This window comes from Salmo trutta, chromosome 36, assembly GCF_901001165.1.
Source record: "Salmo trutta chromosome 36, fSalTru1.1, whole genome shotgun sequence".
Taxonomy (NCBI): Eukaryota; Metazoa; Chordata; class Actinopteri; order Salmoniformes; family Salmonidae; genus Salmo; species Salmo trutta.
In genome coordinates, this window is record NC_042992.1 from 9,923,223 (window position 1) to 9,939,684 (window position 16,462).

Consider the following 16,462-nt stretch of genomic DNA (forward strand, 5'->3'; position numbering starts at 1 on the left):
CTGAAGCCAGATTAGCAGAGAGCTCCTCCTGAGAGTTGATGTTGCAGCCAGGTCCACAGAGAGCTCCTCCTGAGAGTTGATGTTTCAGCCAGGTCCACAGAGAGGTCCTCCTGAGAGTTGATGTTGCAGCCAGGTCCACAGAGAGGTCCTCCTGAAAGTTGATGTTGCAGCCAGGTCCACAGAGAGCTCCTCCTGAGAGTTGATATTTCAGCCAGGTCCACAGAGAGGTCCTCCTGAGAGTTGATGTTGCAGCCAGGTCCACAGAGAGCTCCTCCTGAGAGTTGATATTGCAGCCAGGTCCACAGAGAGGTCCTCCTGAGAGTTGATGTTGCAGCCAGGTGCACAGAGACCTCTTCCTGTGAGTTAGAGCAGCAAAACCTGATAGCAAATTTAAACAATGTGAGTAGTGTATATCAATTCAAGACACAACTCCAATGCCTCAGGGTAATCTGAACACATAATTGGAAGGCCAGACTGCAGTCACGGTAAACTTAGTACTAATTCTACAGTGATGACATCGCAATATGTCTCACTGGCAAACATCCTGGTCATGGGAGAACAGGAGAGTAAACTGTGTTGAGGTTTCAGGTGTGTGTGTGTGTGTGGCTGTGTGTGTGTGTGTCTGTGTGTGTGTGTGTGTGTGTGGCTGTGTGTGTGTGTGTGTGCGTGTGTGTGCGTGTGTGTGTGTATGGCTGTGTGTGTGCGGTTGTGCATGCATGTGTCTGTGTGTGTCTGTGTGTGTGTGCATGCATGTGTCTGTCTGTGTGTCTGTGTGCATGCGTGCGTGTGTGTGTGTGTGTGTGTGTCTCCGCTGGTGTGTCTTAGTGTGAGGGTCTGTCTGTGGACAGGGACTAGTCCCTGGGAGACTGATCTGCAGTTCACTTCCAAATCAAATCCCCTCTCTTCTCTTCTGTCATGTGGTGGTGTTGAACAGCCACTCATCTGTATGAGTCCCAAATGGCACCCTATTCCATATGTCGTCCACTACTTTTGACATGAACCCTATCCGCCAGACTAGCTGCATCAGAACACTGGTAGTTTCAACATTAGACTAGCTGCATCAGAACACTGGTAGTTTCAACACCAGACTAACTGCATCAGAACACTGGTAGTTTCAACACCAGACTAGCTGCATCAGAACACTGGTAGTTTCAACACCAGACTAGCTGCATCAGAACACTGGTAGTTTCAACACCAGACTAGCTGCATCAGAACACTGGTAGTTTCAACACCAGACTAGCTGCATCAGAACACTGGTAGTTTCAACACCAGACTAGCTGCATCAGAACACTGGTAGTTTCAACACCAGACTAGCTGCATCAGAACACTGGTAGTTTCAACACCAGACTAGCTGCATCAGAACACTGGTAGTTTCAACACCAGACTAGCTGCATCAGAACACTGGTAGTTTCAACACCAGACTAGCTGCATCAGAACACTGGTAGTTTCAACACTAGACTAGCTGCATCAGAACACTGGTAGTTTCAACACCAGACTAGCTGCATCAGAACACTGGTAGTTTCAACACCAGACTAGCTGCATCAGAACACTGGTAGTTTCAACACTAGACTAGCTGCATCAGAACACTGGTAGTTTCAACACCAGACTAGCTGCATCAGAACACTGGTAGTTTCAACACCAGACTAGCTGCATCAGGACACATAGTTTCTGACCGGTAGACTAGCTGCATCAGGACACATAGTTTCTGACCGGTAGACTAGCTGCATCAGGACACATAGTTTCTGACCGGTAGACTAGCTGCATCAGGACACATAGTTTCTGACCGGTAGACTAGCTGCATCAGGACACATAGTTTCTGACCGGTAGACTCGATGGGCAGGCAGGCAGCCCAGCTCCCTGATGTCCTTTGGAAGGGTGCAGAAGGTCAAACAGCTGGCTGAGTTGAACACCACACTAATGCACTGACAACACATTTCAGTAAGCTATGATGACTCTCACTCACTCACTCACTCACTCACTCACTCGACCTGTCTCAATCCACATTACATCTCCCCTGCTATCCGATCTTAAAGTCAGTAGAACATCCGGGTCACAGACCAAGTTATACAGTTATTGTCACAGACAGTTATTTTCAAAGCAATACTTGGTGGATGACATTTTGAGGCCACCGCCCCTTTGAAAATGTCCCTCTCTGAGAAAAATTCAAATGGAAAAAGAAAAACAGGACATTTTAAGTACTTAATTTGCATCTGACTGCCATGCAGCTTTGACAGACTTAAATGTTATTTTTATGTCAGTACGGATGAAGGTCGTTGACAGTCTCCCCCTACAATCATCCACACCAATATACTGCTGCATTTTTACTGACGTCAAGCACAACAGCGTGTGAACATGGGGCTTGTGGTATACGGCGCGTGTTTCTCTGTGGGGACGAGTGCAGTTCATTAGAACCATACAATAACAGGACGATACGTTTCCATCCTATTTGTGCCTGTCTGTCATGATAGGAGATGTATAAACACACGAAGAAGAAATGCTCCCCTTTTAAATCACATCTAACTAGTGAAGATCACACAATAAGTAACTAAGAGCTGTTGCAGAAAGGTGAAGAAGAAAAACAACTGCTTGTGTGTGAAATACATGTTGTCTGACATAAGCTACACAGTAGGCTGCTGAATGTCGACAACATAGAGACAGGTTTGTTTACTAGCCGTAGGACAACTTACAGGAATAGACTTTGCTCACAAGGCAAGGAAGGGTATTTGGGCAAAAACAATGGGAGCTTTTAGCATTAACAATTCAGATGCTTTTGAAAGCAAGCACAGAAATAAATGGTTAGGGCCACATAGTCCTCCACTGTTGCTATATTCTATCAGTATTTCAATGCATTATTAATTCATATGCAGCTCTCAACTTACTCAGAGCAACTCTACTCGGATATTGCCATGGATAGTCAACTCTTCCCAAGCAGGTGAAGGTTCCGTATATTTGTGGAAGGTGAAATTAGCTGCGCACTCAGAAGGGGGCGCCTTGGCCGTCCTCGTCATGCGTTGTAAAGCCGTTTCGTTCGGACACGACGGGGATTGGCAGGTTTGTGGCTGACAATATGCTAAACGCTCTGTCATTGGCTGCTTCCGAGTAAGAAGTGCTTTGGCATAGCAGTTGATATCCTACAGCTGGAAGGTAGTGTTTATCACACAAAGTGAGAGGGCTTCGAAAGTGAACGAAAGCTTTAATGTAGGGTCTCAAAAGGAGGGATACCGAGGTTGTTTGTTTTCAAAAAGAGAGGTATAGACCAAAGCTAAACTATTAGATTGCCAAAATGCTTTGCCAAGTTACCCGTCCGGATTCGGTGGTAATGGAAGTGGAAGTTGATACGAAGGCGAATGGTGAAGACTGTCTGAATAAGGTATGGATAGTGGATACTAATTTAATTCCCCATTTTCAGGTTGTTAATACGTTATTTATTCACATATTTGTGTGAAATTCCAGTGAATATTGTCCTGCAAGTGTAATTTTCAGTGAAATGTTCGGATTGAAACGCAACACTGTGTGTGTTGGTTTGCAGAGATGATAAATCCAAATGTTGATGTACAGAAGTTCAATGTTTTTTTGCTAGATTTTCTGCCGACGTCAGTTATCTCGAAATGGCATTGTCTGTCATAGGATAGACTACCCAACATTATCACACACAGCATTACAAATTATTATTATTGTTAAAAAATACAAATAAAAATACACAGCAATACAAATGCGCTTCCTCTATCGTCAATGTTGCTTTGGTCGAAAATAAGTTGGCTATATTTTCCGTGAAATATTCCCCCCCCCCCCAAAAATGTTCCTGATGACACAATGAAAGTCATTAAGTTGGTGATTTCCTAAATAGGTAAGTTACTATGAAGGTTCTTTCTGAGGGAGTCGTTTCCTTGTAGTATATTCGCAAGGAAAGGCTTTGTCAAGGTTACTTCAGTTCATTTGGTTCCCCGGTGCATGCTTGGCAAATTGGCAATGTTATTGTGAAGCTTGAATGGGGTTCCCATTGTTGACTAGATCAACATTGAAGATACAATAGTTCCAAATGGCTGCGAAATCCGTTTTGAAACAGTTAATAAATACTATCAGGCGTGCACAGAGCTGCTGGTGCCAAAGACTGTACATAGATTCATGTTTATATTGTGTTATTGACTGTACGTTTGTTTATAACTGTGTTTTTGTCGAACTGCATTGCTGTATCTTGGCCAGGTCGCAGTTGTAAATGAGAACTTGTTCTCAACTAGCCTACCTGGTTAAATAAAGGTTACATTTAAAAAATGAAGAAAGGATGTAACGTTAGTCATCAAACCAGGAAATAAAAGGACCGAATGTAAATTTATCGGAGGCTTTAATCGCGTTGTTTTCTACTGAGTTGCATCCATTCTATATGACCCGCACAGCGCGTTGACATACTAGTCCTCATCCTCCGTCCCGACAGGAAGTAGGCTGTCCTTCACGTTATGTAACTCGTTTCTTTCTTGTCGCTGTTGACAGGTGAGTTGTATCACCAGGTGAAAAGATCCCAATGTGTTTTCCATCAACGCTCCCACTGGCTTTACGGCCTGCTATTGATGTCTACGAGCCACAGAGTCAATGGCAAAGGCAACAAATAGTAATAATAATTAAAAAAAACATGGTAAACTCACTCTCATGTTTTATTGAAGATGCTCTAAACTTTTTTTAGGTCTTCACAAACCAAATCAATTTAGGTTTTACTTTGATAGAGGGACTATTCTGTGGGTTTGACTGGTTTCCCCCTGAACGCTCCGTTTAACCTAACACACTGAATTCCTCTATTCCAAAGGTGTGTAGGAAGTTGGGAATCATAGAGGTGGACTACTTCGGCCTGCAGTTCTCGGGCAGTAAGGGAGAGAACCTGTGGCTCAACCTCAGGAACAGAATCTGTCAGCAGATGGACAGCCTGACTCCCTGCCGACTCAGGCTTAGAGTCAAGTTCTTTGTGGAACCACATCTCATACTCCAGGAACAGACTAGGTATGGATGTTCTGTATCTCTCTCACACACACACACACACACACACTTACCATCTTATTACAATAGTCATTCTTTATGGTCCTTACATCGTCTTGTTATGATGGGAAAAGAAAGCAAAATAAATCTAGGGCATGTTACTCATTAAATATTCATATTACAACATAATCTCTAACAACCATCAACTGTTCAGATTCCCTCTGACTCCAGTCATGTGCTGTAGGAGGAGAAGCAGGGGAAAGATAAACAACCAGATCATTCAGCACTGTACTTTAGCTACTGTACACTGTGAAGTGAGTTGTGACTTCCTGATTAGGCTCTACAGTGGAGTGAACTAGAGTAACCCCACAGCACACAGGGTTACTACAGGTCATTGTGGAGCAGGGCGGGAGGCAGCCAGGAAATGTGAACTCTGTAAAGTCTCTGTTGCTGATGCCACAGGGTCCCTATGCCTGCCTGGTCCAGCCTGCTGAGAGCTACACAGACCTTCCCTGCTGGCTCTCATTCAAGTGAATGAAGGAGAAGTGGGCTCACTTAATCATTTGTTGTTGATTTTTTTGCTGTTGGTTTCTTTTCTTCTGTTGACTTTCTCATTCAAGGAGAAGCGTCCTTGTTCTTATGTATTTCTCTGTTTTTAGTTTCTTTTGGCTTTTGACAAAGTCTCAAAGGCACGTCTCACCATTGTGAATTTGTTTAAATGCTGAAATGCTTTTACTACATCCTCAGAAAATATGCCTGAGTTAAAATAACTATAAAAAGACCAGTGTGAAAGGCTGATTTCTCATTTAATATGCTCTTAGCTCTGTATTTTGTCAGCCTCATTTTTGAAATCGTTCTTCTTTTCCACAAACAAACCAGAGAAGCAACGATCCTGTCTTCCAAAAAAAAGCATGTTGAAACTTCTCTAGTGAATGGCCTGACAAGTTCACTTCAGGCTGATAGATAACAGGACCTTTGACACGCTGACTTCAGGCTGATAGATAACAGGACCTTTGACACGCTGACTTCAGGCTGATAGATAACAGGACCTTTGACACGCTGACTTCAGGCTGATAGATAACAGGACCTTTGACACGCTGACTTCATCAGGCTGATAGATAACAGGACCTTTGATACGCTGACTTCAGGCTGATAGATAACAGGACCTTTGACACGCTGACTTCATCAGGCTGATAGATAACAGGACCTTTGATACGCTGACTTCAGGCTGATAGGACCTTTGACACGCTGACTTCAGGCTGATAGATCACAGGACCTTTGACACGCTGACTTCAGGCTGATCGTTAACAGGACCTTTGATACGCTGACTTCATCAGGCTGATGGATAACAGGACCTTTGACACGCTGACTTCATCAGGCTGATAGATAACAGGACCTTTGACACGCTGACTTCATCAGGCTGATAGATAACAGGACCTTTGACACGCTGACTTCAGGCTGATAGATAACAGGACCTTTGACACGCTGACTTCATCAGGCTGATAGATAACAGGACCTTTGATACGCTGACTTCAGGCTCATAGATAACAGGACCTTTGACACGCTGACTTCAGGCTGATAGATAACAGGACCTTTGACACGCTGACTTCATCAGGCTGATAGACAACAGGACCTTTGACACGCTGACTTCAGGCTGATAGTTAACAGGACCTTTGATACGCTGACTTCGTCAGGCTGATAGATAACAGGACCTTTGACACGCTGACTTCAGGCTGATAGATAACAGGATCTTTGACACGCTGACTTCATCAGGCTGATAGATAACAGGACCTTTGACACACTGACTTCAGGCTGATAGATAACAGGATCTTTGACACGCTGACTTCATCAGGCTGATAGATAACAGGACCTTTGACACGCTGACTTCAGGCTGATAGATAACAGGATCTTTGACACGCTGACTTCATCAGGCTGATAGATAACAGGACCTTTGACACGCTGACTTCAGGCTGATAGTTAACAGGACCTTTGATACGCTGACTTCATCAGGCTGATAGATAACAGAACCTTTGACACACTGACTTCAGGCTGATAGATAACAGGATCTTTGACACGCTGACTTCATCAGGCTGATAGATAACAGGACCTTTGATACGCTGACTTCATCAGGCTGATGGATAACAGGACCTTTGATACGCTGACTTCATCAGGCTGATAGATAACAGAACCTTTGACACGCTGACTTCATCAGGCTGATAGATAACAGAACCTTTGTCACGCTGACTTCATCAGGCTGATAGATAACAGGACCTTTGATACGCTGACTTCAGGCTGATAGATAACAGGACCTTTGATACGCTGACTTCAGGCTGATAGATATCAGAACCTTTGACACGCTGACTTCATCAGGCTGATAGATAACAGGACCTTTGACACGCTGACTTCATCAGGCTGATAGATAACAGGACCTTTGACACGCTGACTTCAGGCTGATAGATAACAGGACCTTTGACACGCTGACTTCAGGCTGATAGATAACAGGACCTTGAACCTCGTTTTGATTTCTCTTTCCTTCTCCTCCTCCCCCAGCCTTTTAGAGGTCCTCTATTGAGAAGTCCTGATAAGCTTGATCCTGACTGCATCCCTCATGGCACCCTATTGCCTATATAATGCACTTCAGACCAGCGACCTATAGGCAGTGCACTATAACGGGAATAGGGTGCCATTTGGGACACAATACTGATCTCAGTATTAACCCTCCCTCTCTGACTGCCCGTCGCAGAAAAACAGCTTTTCATGCAGTGTTCATGTTAATATCATCATGTCTATCTTTCCACAGCTGTGGGATATCCTGTATCATTAAAAGCTGATTCTAACCCCAGTCAGTCTGTCTGCCAGGAGAGGCAGATAACTCAATGTTAGAGTAGAGAAGTGTGTGGGGAGCAGTGCCCCTGAGCTGCTCTGCTCCTCTCTCTGTGTCTCTGTGTGGGGAGCAGAGCCCCTGAGCTGCTCTGCTCCTCTCTCTGTGTCTCTGTGTGTGGGGAGCAGAGCCCCTGAGCTGCTCCACTCCTCTCTCTCTGTGTCTGTGTGTGGGGAGCAGAGCCCCTGAGCTGCTCCACTCCTCTCTCTGTGTCTCTGTGTGTGGGGAGCAGTGCCCCTGAGCTGCTCCGCTCCTCTCTCTGTGTCTCTGTGTGTGGGGAGCAGAGCCCCTGAGCTGCTCCACTCCTCTCTCTCTGTGTCTGTGTGTGGGGAGCAGAGCCCCTGAGCTGCTCCACTCCTCTCTCTGTGTCTCTGTGTGTGGGGAGCAGAGCCCCTGAGCTGCTCTGCTCCTCTCTCTGTGTCTCTGTGTGTGGGGAGCAGTGCCCCTGAGCTGCTCTGCTCCTCTCTCTGTGTCTCTGTGTGTGGGGAGCAGAGCCCCTGAGCTGCTCTGCTCCTCTCTCGGTGTCTCTGTGTGTGGGGAGCAGAGCCCCTGAGCTGCTCTGCTCCTCTCTCTGTGTCTCTGTGTGTGGGGAGCAGAGCCCCTGAGCTGCTCTGCTCCTCTCTCTGTGTCTCTGTGTGTGGGGAGCAGTGCCCCTGAGCTGCTCTGCTCCTCTCTCTGTGTCTGTGTGTGTTCATGGTTGGCCAGTAACTGTTCATTAAACAGAGATTTATCCCTCATGGCCAGCAGCCTCCCTCTTCTGTCTGGACTCCAAGCACACACTACCGCTCTCCCTCTCCCCTTACTCCTGACTTGGAGGGCTGACAGACTACACAGTCTGGTGCCCTTTCAGGGGGGGATTTCAGGAGGGACTGTGTGTGTGTCTTTTAAGACTGGACCGTGTGCCTGTGGAGTTGGGAGGAGGAAAGGGATAGATGAGGGTAAGGAAAAGGTGAGGGGTAGTCACACTGTTAGACTACTGCTGTCTCCCTCTGCCCGTCACCCTGTTAGACTACTGCTGTCTCCCTCTGCCCGTCACCCTGTTAGACTACTGCTGTCTCCCTCTGCCCGTCACCCTGTTAAACTACTGCTGTCTCTGCCTCTCACACTCCGACCACAAGAAATAGCGCCCCTTGTGTGCATTTCAGGTAATACCGTATCCCCTGGTATGGTACAGAAACAGTAAGACAGTATGACCGTCTGGATAGCACCCAACCCGACCAGTAGACTCTCACAGGGAGAGCAGAACATCTAAGTAGAATGCGTGACTGTGTCCAACTCCTCTTCCTCCATCTCTCCTCTGCATGTGCTCTAGTCTATTCCTAATCTATCAGCTTGTTCTGACAGCTGCACGTGTTGCACTGCCAGTTGGTGTATGAGAGAGAGACCCCAGACAATAGTTTACTAGTGAAGGACGGCTCTCAGAAACAACTATATACCAATGGAACATGCTCACAAACTAATATCCACCAATGGAACTGAGTGTTCTTGGCAAGTGACAGTGCTGAATGGTGACCTGGCCCAGGGGGATTTTCCAGCATTATAGGCATGCTCACACTTACCCTCACAGCTATACACACACACACACACACACACACACACACACACACACACACACACACACACACACATCATGTCCTGGTACAGGAAAGCCTGCAGGTAGTAACAGATGCTGGAGAGCGTGTGAATTGTCCTTAGTGGGTACAGACGCACGCAGAACGCCAGTATGTACACACACACTCACACACACTCACGTACGCATATACATGTTACGCATATACATAGGCCCCTCTCTCACCCTGTTACATAGCATATGGTGGACTCTGCACTCACAGAATACAAATAAAAAGCTGCTTACATAAGCTGGAGCGCTTAAATTTACACAATCATCACCAAATCCCGCTGCTATCCCATTATTGTAAGCTTGGGCCTTTTTTTGTGTGTGCTTGGCCCACTCAGGTAGAAGTCTGCACAGGACTGATTTATTCATCCCGCCCACACCAGCTGTCTTTCTGTCGGGCTACCACAAGAACTGATCCCACAATGTTATTTTAGGCTCATGTGAAGACTCAGCAATTGGCGCCTTATTGGCAATATCGGAATGTGCAAAAAATAACCTAAGAAATAGGTTAAATTACAAGAGATTCTCACGTGGCCATTTTATATTAAGCTTTCGGTATTACTGGGCTATATCAGTGAGTAGGATAGACGTAGTTTGAAGAGAGCAGAATTGGTGAGACTTGCACTTTGACTTGAGCTTTGTTTTATAGCTTACCTTTTTAGGAGTGGGACGATTTTCAGACAGATAAATATGGGTGATCAATATTTATTTTTAGGCAATGTAGTTAACTATATTCTAATCCTCATATTTAGGAAGTACATTTCCTTGGAAAGATGACTGCCCCCTTGCTTCACCCCCCCATCATAGACAGCCTACTCTATTTCATTGAGACCACAGTCGGCTACTTAACTTGAAGCAGTGAATAATAAGACAGATGGCACTTTTCAATAGGTAGTCTAAGGCGCAAAAAGCAGAAGAACGACCGTTTCCAAATAATCTGCGGGACAACACAAATATTTCCATCCCAAGGTTGTCTGATCTGACCACCCGCTCCCAAGCGCAGCATGAAAAATGGCGACTGCGGCAGTGCTCTGTCGGGATCCACAGTGCTCTAACGCTCTACACTCTTCTTATTAGTGTCTGACTGCCTACTCCTAGATTTCTTACAAACTCATTATTATTATTATTATTATAATAATATTTATTCTGCCCGCTCTAGCTCTTAAACCATTTAACACGAAACCAACTATAATACGTACATGCAATCTCAACTTTTCATAGCATTTATACTTTATGATGACAACAAAGGCACATCTCAGTAGGTGGTCCAGGTATGTTATGACATGGGTGGGGGGGGCTTTCCTCTTTTGTTCTCTATTGTTCCTCAAGCTAGGGATGACATCACGGACTCCCATCAGACCAACTCCTTGAGGTCTGCAGGTGTCTAAAAAAAAAAACTATTTTGCGCAGTAGTTCTTTTCTGACCCTGTAGTGTGTGTACTTCATTGTATTTATTCTTGGGTTATTGCTTTTCAACAGTCAAAGTTAAAAAATTGCTGGAGGACGTCTTTTTAAAATGATCTCCAATGAATTTTGACACACACTCCCACTTTTTTTTAAAAGCTTTCTATAAATACACACTCAGGCCTTTGGTCTGTAGCACAGGCTCAATTCAGTCTGATTTCCGTGGTTCCTCTCGAACATGAAATAAACCCCCATCCTAATCCTGGAGCTTAGATCACAGCATCTCTCTACACCGCTCTGCCTGGGTAGCTTTTGAAACCCCCTGTCTGACTGCCTAATGCAGCCGCTGCCTGCCTGCCTGCTAGTGGGAGAGATGTTTTCTCTACTCTCATCCCCCCCATCTATTTTTGTTGCTGCTCACACCTAGACTGACTCTGTCTCTGCCCATGGTTTGAGTTGAGGCAGTCTTGATGTCTGTGTTCACTGATCAGATCTGTGCAGTTTCATAGAGCTACTTCTGCATTTGGTTGTAATTTCTGAACTGTCAGAGGAGTAGTAGATTTCATATTGGTTTTAAAAGCTGTTCGCTCAAACAACAAACAACCCTCTTTATGAAACTTCCCGATAAATCCATCCGTTGGTTAGGAGATGATGGGAGTGGTCATGTCTGATTGAGTGAGAGCAAGGCAGGGATTGAGTTGGGGCCCCATAGAAATAGAATAACTAGAATGTCTTCACTGTTCTAGTTGTTTTAATTCTATGGTTGGAACTTGGCCCCCTCAATGAATATGTGCTGTCTGCGTCGTTATCCCTCGCTAGCCCAGAGGTAGTGCTGTCTGCGTCGTTATCCCTCGCTAGCCCAGAGGTAGCGCTGTCTGCGTCGTTATCCCTCGCTAGCCCAGAGGTAGCGCTGTCTGCGTCGTTATCCCTCGCTAGCCCAGAGGTAGCGCTGTCTGCGTCGTTATCCCTCGCTAGCCCAGAGGTAGCGCTGTCTGCGTCGTTATCCCTCGCTAGCCCAGAGGTAGCGCTGTCTGCGTCGTTATCCCTCGCTAGCCCAGAGGTAGCGCTGTCTGCGTCGTTATCCCTCGCTAGCCCAGAGGTAGCGCTGTCTGCGTCGTTATCCCTCGCTAGCCCAGAGGTAGCGCTGTCTGCGTCGTTATCCCTCGCTAGCCCAGAGGTAGCGCTGTCTGCGTCGTTATCCCTCGCTAGCCCAGAGGTAGCGCTGTCTGCGTCGTTATCCCTCGCTAGCCCAGAGGTAGCGCTGTCTGCGTCGTTATCCCTCGCTAGCCCAGAGGTAGCGCTGTCTGCGTCGTTATCCCTCGCTAGCCCAGAGGTAGCGCTGTCTGCGTCGTTATCCCTCGCTAGCCCAGAGGTAGCGCTGTCTGCGTCGTTATCCCTCGCTAGCCCAGAGGTAGCGCTGTCTGCGTCGTTAGCCCTCGCTAGCCCAGAGGTAGCGCTGTCTGCGTCGTTAGCCCTCGCTAGCCCAGAGGTAGCGCTGTCTGCGTCGTGCTGGTCTAAATGAACATGTTTTCCACTCCTTGTTGTTTAGTTTTCAGATCAGGCCAACGGTTGGTCGGTGGGGTTAGCAGTCCAGAGGGCCTGCCAGCCATTAACATAGACCACTGCCATGAATGAGATAAGGGACGTTTTTAGTTCCTTTTCCTTAGAAATAGAATCTCTAGAAGGAACTTAAAGCCTCTAACCCTAGCAATTTGACTGGTAAATTCTTCCAGTACTGGGTTCAAAATGGAAGGGCATTCTTGGGTTTGCATGGCCTCTCGGACTCAGTTAATTGTCCTTCAATCAGAGTCGATTTGATTTGTTAGTACACAAATATAAACGCAACATGTAAAGTGTTGGTCCCATGTTTCATGAGCTGAAATAAAAGATTCCAGAAATGTTCCATACACACAAAAAGCTTATTTCTCTCAAGTGTTGTGCTCAAATGTGTTTACATCCCTGTTAGTGAGCATTTCTCCATTGCCAAGATAATCCAGCCACTTGACAGGTATGGCATATCAAGAAGCTGATTAAACAGCATGATCATTATATAGGTGCACCTTGTGCTGGGGACAAAAGACCACTCTAAAATGTGCAGTTTTGTCATGCAACACAATGCCACAACTGTCAAGTTTTGAAGGAACGTGCAATTGACATGCATAAGCCTCATCCAATGTCGTTTTAGAGAATTTGGCAGTGTATCCAACTTGCCTCACAACCGCAGACCATGTGTATGGCATGAACGTAGGGGGGTGGTTTGCTGATGCCAACGTTGTGAACAGAGTGCCCCGTGGTGGGGTTATGGTATGGGCAGGCATAAGCTACAGACAATGAACACAATTGCAATTTATTGATAGCAATTTGAATGCACAGAGATACTGTGACGAGATCCTGAAGCCCATTGTCGTGCCATTCATCCGCCACCATCATTATTTGACAATGCTGGTCATTTATGAACATTTGAACATCTAGGCCATGTGCTGTTATAATCTCCACCCAGCACAGCCAGAAGAGGACTGGCCACCCCTCATAGCCTGGTTCCTCTCTAGGTTTCTTCCTAGGTTCTGGCCTTTCTAGGGAGTTTTTCCTAGCCACCGTGCTTCTACACCTGCATTTCTTGCTGTTTGGGGTTTTAGGCTGGGTTTCTGTACAGCACTTTGAGATATCAGCTGATGTAAGAAGGGCTATATAAATACATTTGATTTGATCACCTCGTGTTTCAGCATGATAATGCACGGCCCCATGTCTCAAGGATCTGTATACAATTCCAGGAAGCTGAAAATGTCCCAGTTCTTTCATGGCCTGCATACTCACCAGACAATGCCACCCGTTGAGCATGTTAGGGATGCTCTGGATTGACACGTGCAACAGCATGTTCTAGTTCCCACCAATATCCAGCAACTTCACACAACCATTGAAGAGAAGTGGGACAACATTTCACAGGCCACAATCAACAGCCTGATTTAACTCTGTGAAAGATGTCACACTACATGAGGCAAATGGTGGTCACACCAGATACTGACTGGTTTTAGGATCAACACCCCTACCTTTTTGTTAAGGTATCTGTGACCAGATGCATATCTGTACTCCCAGTCATGTGAAATCCATAGATTAGGGACTAATTCATTTATTTCAGTTGACTCATTTCCTTTATATGAACTGTAACTCACTAGAATCTTTGACATTGTTGCACGTTGCTTTTATTTTGTTTCAATATATCTGTGAATTCAGTTAGCATAGTGAGAGAGGAAAGTTTGAGACTGTTTTGTCAGTTTAATTTGGGTGCAAATGCAGAAGTCACATGTTTTTGTGCTTTGATATCCTCCCCCTAAACCCCCTAGGAGAGCCGTTGTGTATTCTTGAGCCCTGCCAACTCCAGAGTGTCTTTACATGTCTGCAGAAGCAGAACCTAGATATTGTCACAACAACAAGGCTGATGGATGTTTTTCACGGAATTGAGGATCATTGGGTGTTAGCATTACATCCATTTGCCTTAGTTTAGGAGACGAGATGGTTTCTACAGTCAGCCCCTGTCCTTTTCCCCAAAACTTTTTTTTAAACCTGCCTTAAGGTCTCTGAACTCAAGTATCAGTCCCTCGTATATCTAGTTTGAACCCCTAGCATTAGTTCCCGGCCAGGAAGGATGTCTGGGGCTGGCTCTGGGCTGTGTGTGTGACCTTTGCCCTTCAACAGTTCGTTATTATGGAACAGTCCGTTATGTTCCCATAACCAGAGGGAGTTTTAGCTTACGAAAACAACTTATTTGTTCGCCTCAAAATGCCACTCTTTGGATTCAGGAATTCAGTCGGCGTGTGAATAATATTTCTTATTTATTTAGTGTTTTGTCCCTCTTTCCGTTGCTTAAACTAGCTGATTAACAGCCTTGTGTTGGAGAGTGTAAATTGTGAAGTTTTCATTGAGACAGTGAGTAAAAGTGGTCCATGGAATTGGGTTATTAGAGTTCGTTGACTGGGAGTGACCTCTAGCACCACAGCTCTGGGCTGTGTTATTTGTTACTCCAACAAACCACATTGTTTAGGGCCTGTGGCTCTGAAACAGACACTTCTCATTGGCTGATGCGGTGCAGTCGCAAGGCAGAGGTTTTTGGTTTCATTTCACATGGACTTTATGTTCTTCTAGAAACTGAGAACTCTGTGACGTTCTATGTGTCTACTGAGAGGAGAAGTCCAGTTGAAACAATTATTTTATCATTTGTTTTTGGCTACTTTTGACAACTTGTTTACTATTAATTTAGTTAAGAAAAAGTACTGATGTGAAGAGAGCATGTGAAATGTACTAAATAGCCTATTTGGTGAAGTCATTTCACTTTGAGAACTTCTAAAACACAGTTAAAACATGTCACTAATAAAATCATAACTCGTGCACTAAACACCCTCTCCTCCTCCCCCTTTCTCTTATTCCTTCTCTCCATCTTCCATCTGCTGTCACACATAGAGATCAATGAACCATATCCCCCCAGTCTACGGTGCACTTTAATTGAATTATTCCAGCTATGCAGTCAAGTGTTGTAACATTCCAGCAGTCGAACAGATTACTTTGTGTTGGAGCCCCCGCTGTCGTCCATTGCCCGCGGTGTGTGTGTGTGTCTGAACAGTAAATGTACCGTGCGGTCCACTAGTCTGAGAGCAGGTGTTCCTTGACAGTAATGAAAGTCTTAAAGAGGCTGTGTTCATCCCAGTTGTATTTAAACTGGGCCAGCAGAGAGGAGGAGGTTTAAGGGTTTTCTGTTCCAGTATCAGATTCCCTGCAGGCTTAACTAGAACCCCTGCTGTTTTGTCCGTCTGTGTTAGAGTTGAATAGCGGCAACCAGGTTAGAGATTTCCCGGCCAAACCCGCTCCCTTTTTCCAGAGAGAAAATAACTGCTACAATTGTTATAATAAATTATTTCTATGAACAGCATGACGTGAAATGGAACTGTTTTTAAATGATATGCAATGTCTCAATCTGGCTTCTCTACGGCTGACTCTCTGCTATCTGCATGACCAATCACCAACGGGACAGACGGAGCATCCCAGTATGCAGTGCAGTTCACAATGCGTGTATCATCTCATCATGGTAACTTTCTTTTCAAGTGAAAGGTAGGACTATAGTGATATAAGGACTGAATGCACATCTAGTTTATACACACATCTCCGTTTGGGGGTCACCTTATTTTTTTAAATTGTAAAGAGGTTTTTTATTTAAAGCAGCCTATTACTCAAATATCATTGATTAAAATCAGTGTGCAGGCAAACACTCTCTCACGGTCTTTCTCTCCATCAATTCCATTCAAATTTGATCAAAAATAGGCCTAATCCTGTTCAAGATTTATTTATATATACAGTACCAGTCAAAAGTTTGGACACATACTCATTCAAGGGGTTGTGTTTATTTTTACAATTTTATACATTGTAGAATAGTAGTGAAGACACAAACTATGAAATAACACATGGAATCATGTAATAACCAAAAAAGTGTTAAACAAACAAAATGTATTATATATTTGAGATTCTTCAAAGTACCCACCCTTTGCCTTGACAGCTTTGTACACTCTTGGCATTTTCTCAACCAGCTTCATGAGGTAGTCACCTGG

The 16,462-nt window shown here is 45.1% G+C and overlaps 1 protein-coding gene across 1 annotated transcript in view; it reads left to right on the forward strand.

Annotated features, from left to right (window-relative positions):
* Window positions 1–3,102: 3,102 nt before the first annotated feature.
* LOC115175367 (E3 ubiquitin-protein ligase MYLIP-A) overlaps window positions 3,103–16,462 on the forward strand; it is a 31,126-nt gene continuing 17,766 nt past the window's right edge. The window contains exons 1-2 of the mRNA XM_029734592.1: window positions 3,103–3,370; window positions 4,799–4,989. Coding sequence (XP_029590452.1) covers window positions 3,284–3,370; window positions 4,799–4,989 — 278 coding nt within the window. The 5' untranslated portion in view covers window positions 3,103–3,283. The remainder of the gene's footprint in view (window positions 3,371–4,798; window positions 4,990–16,462) is intronic.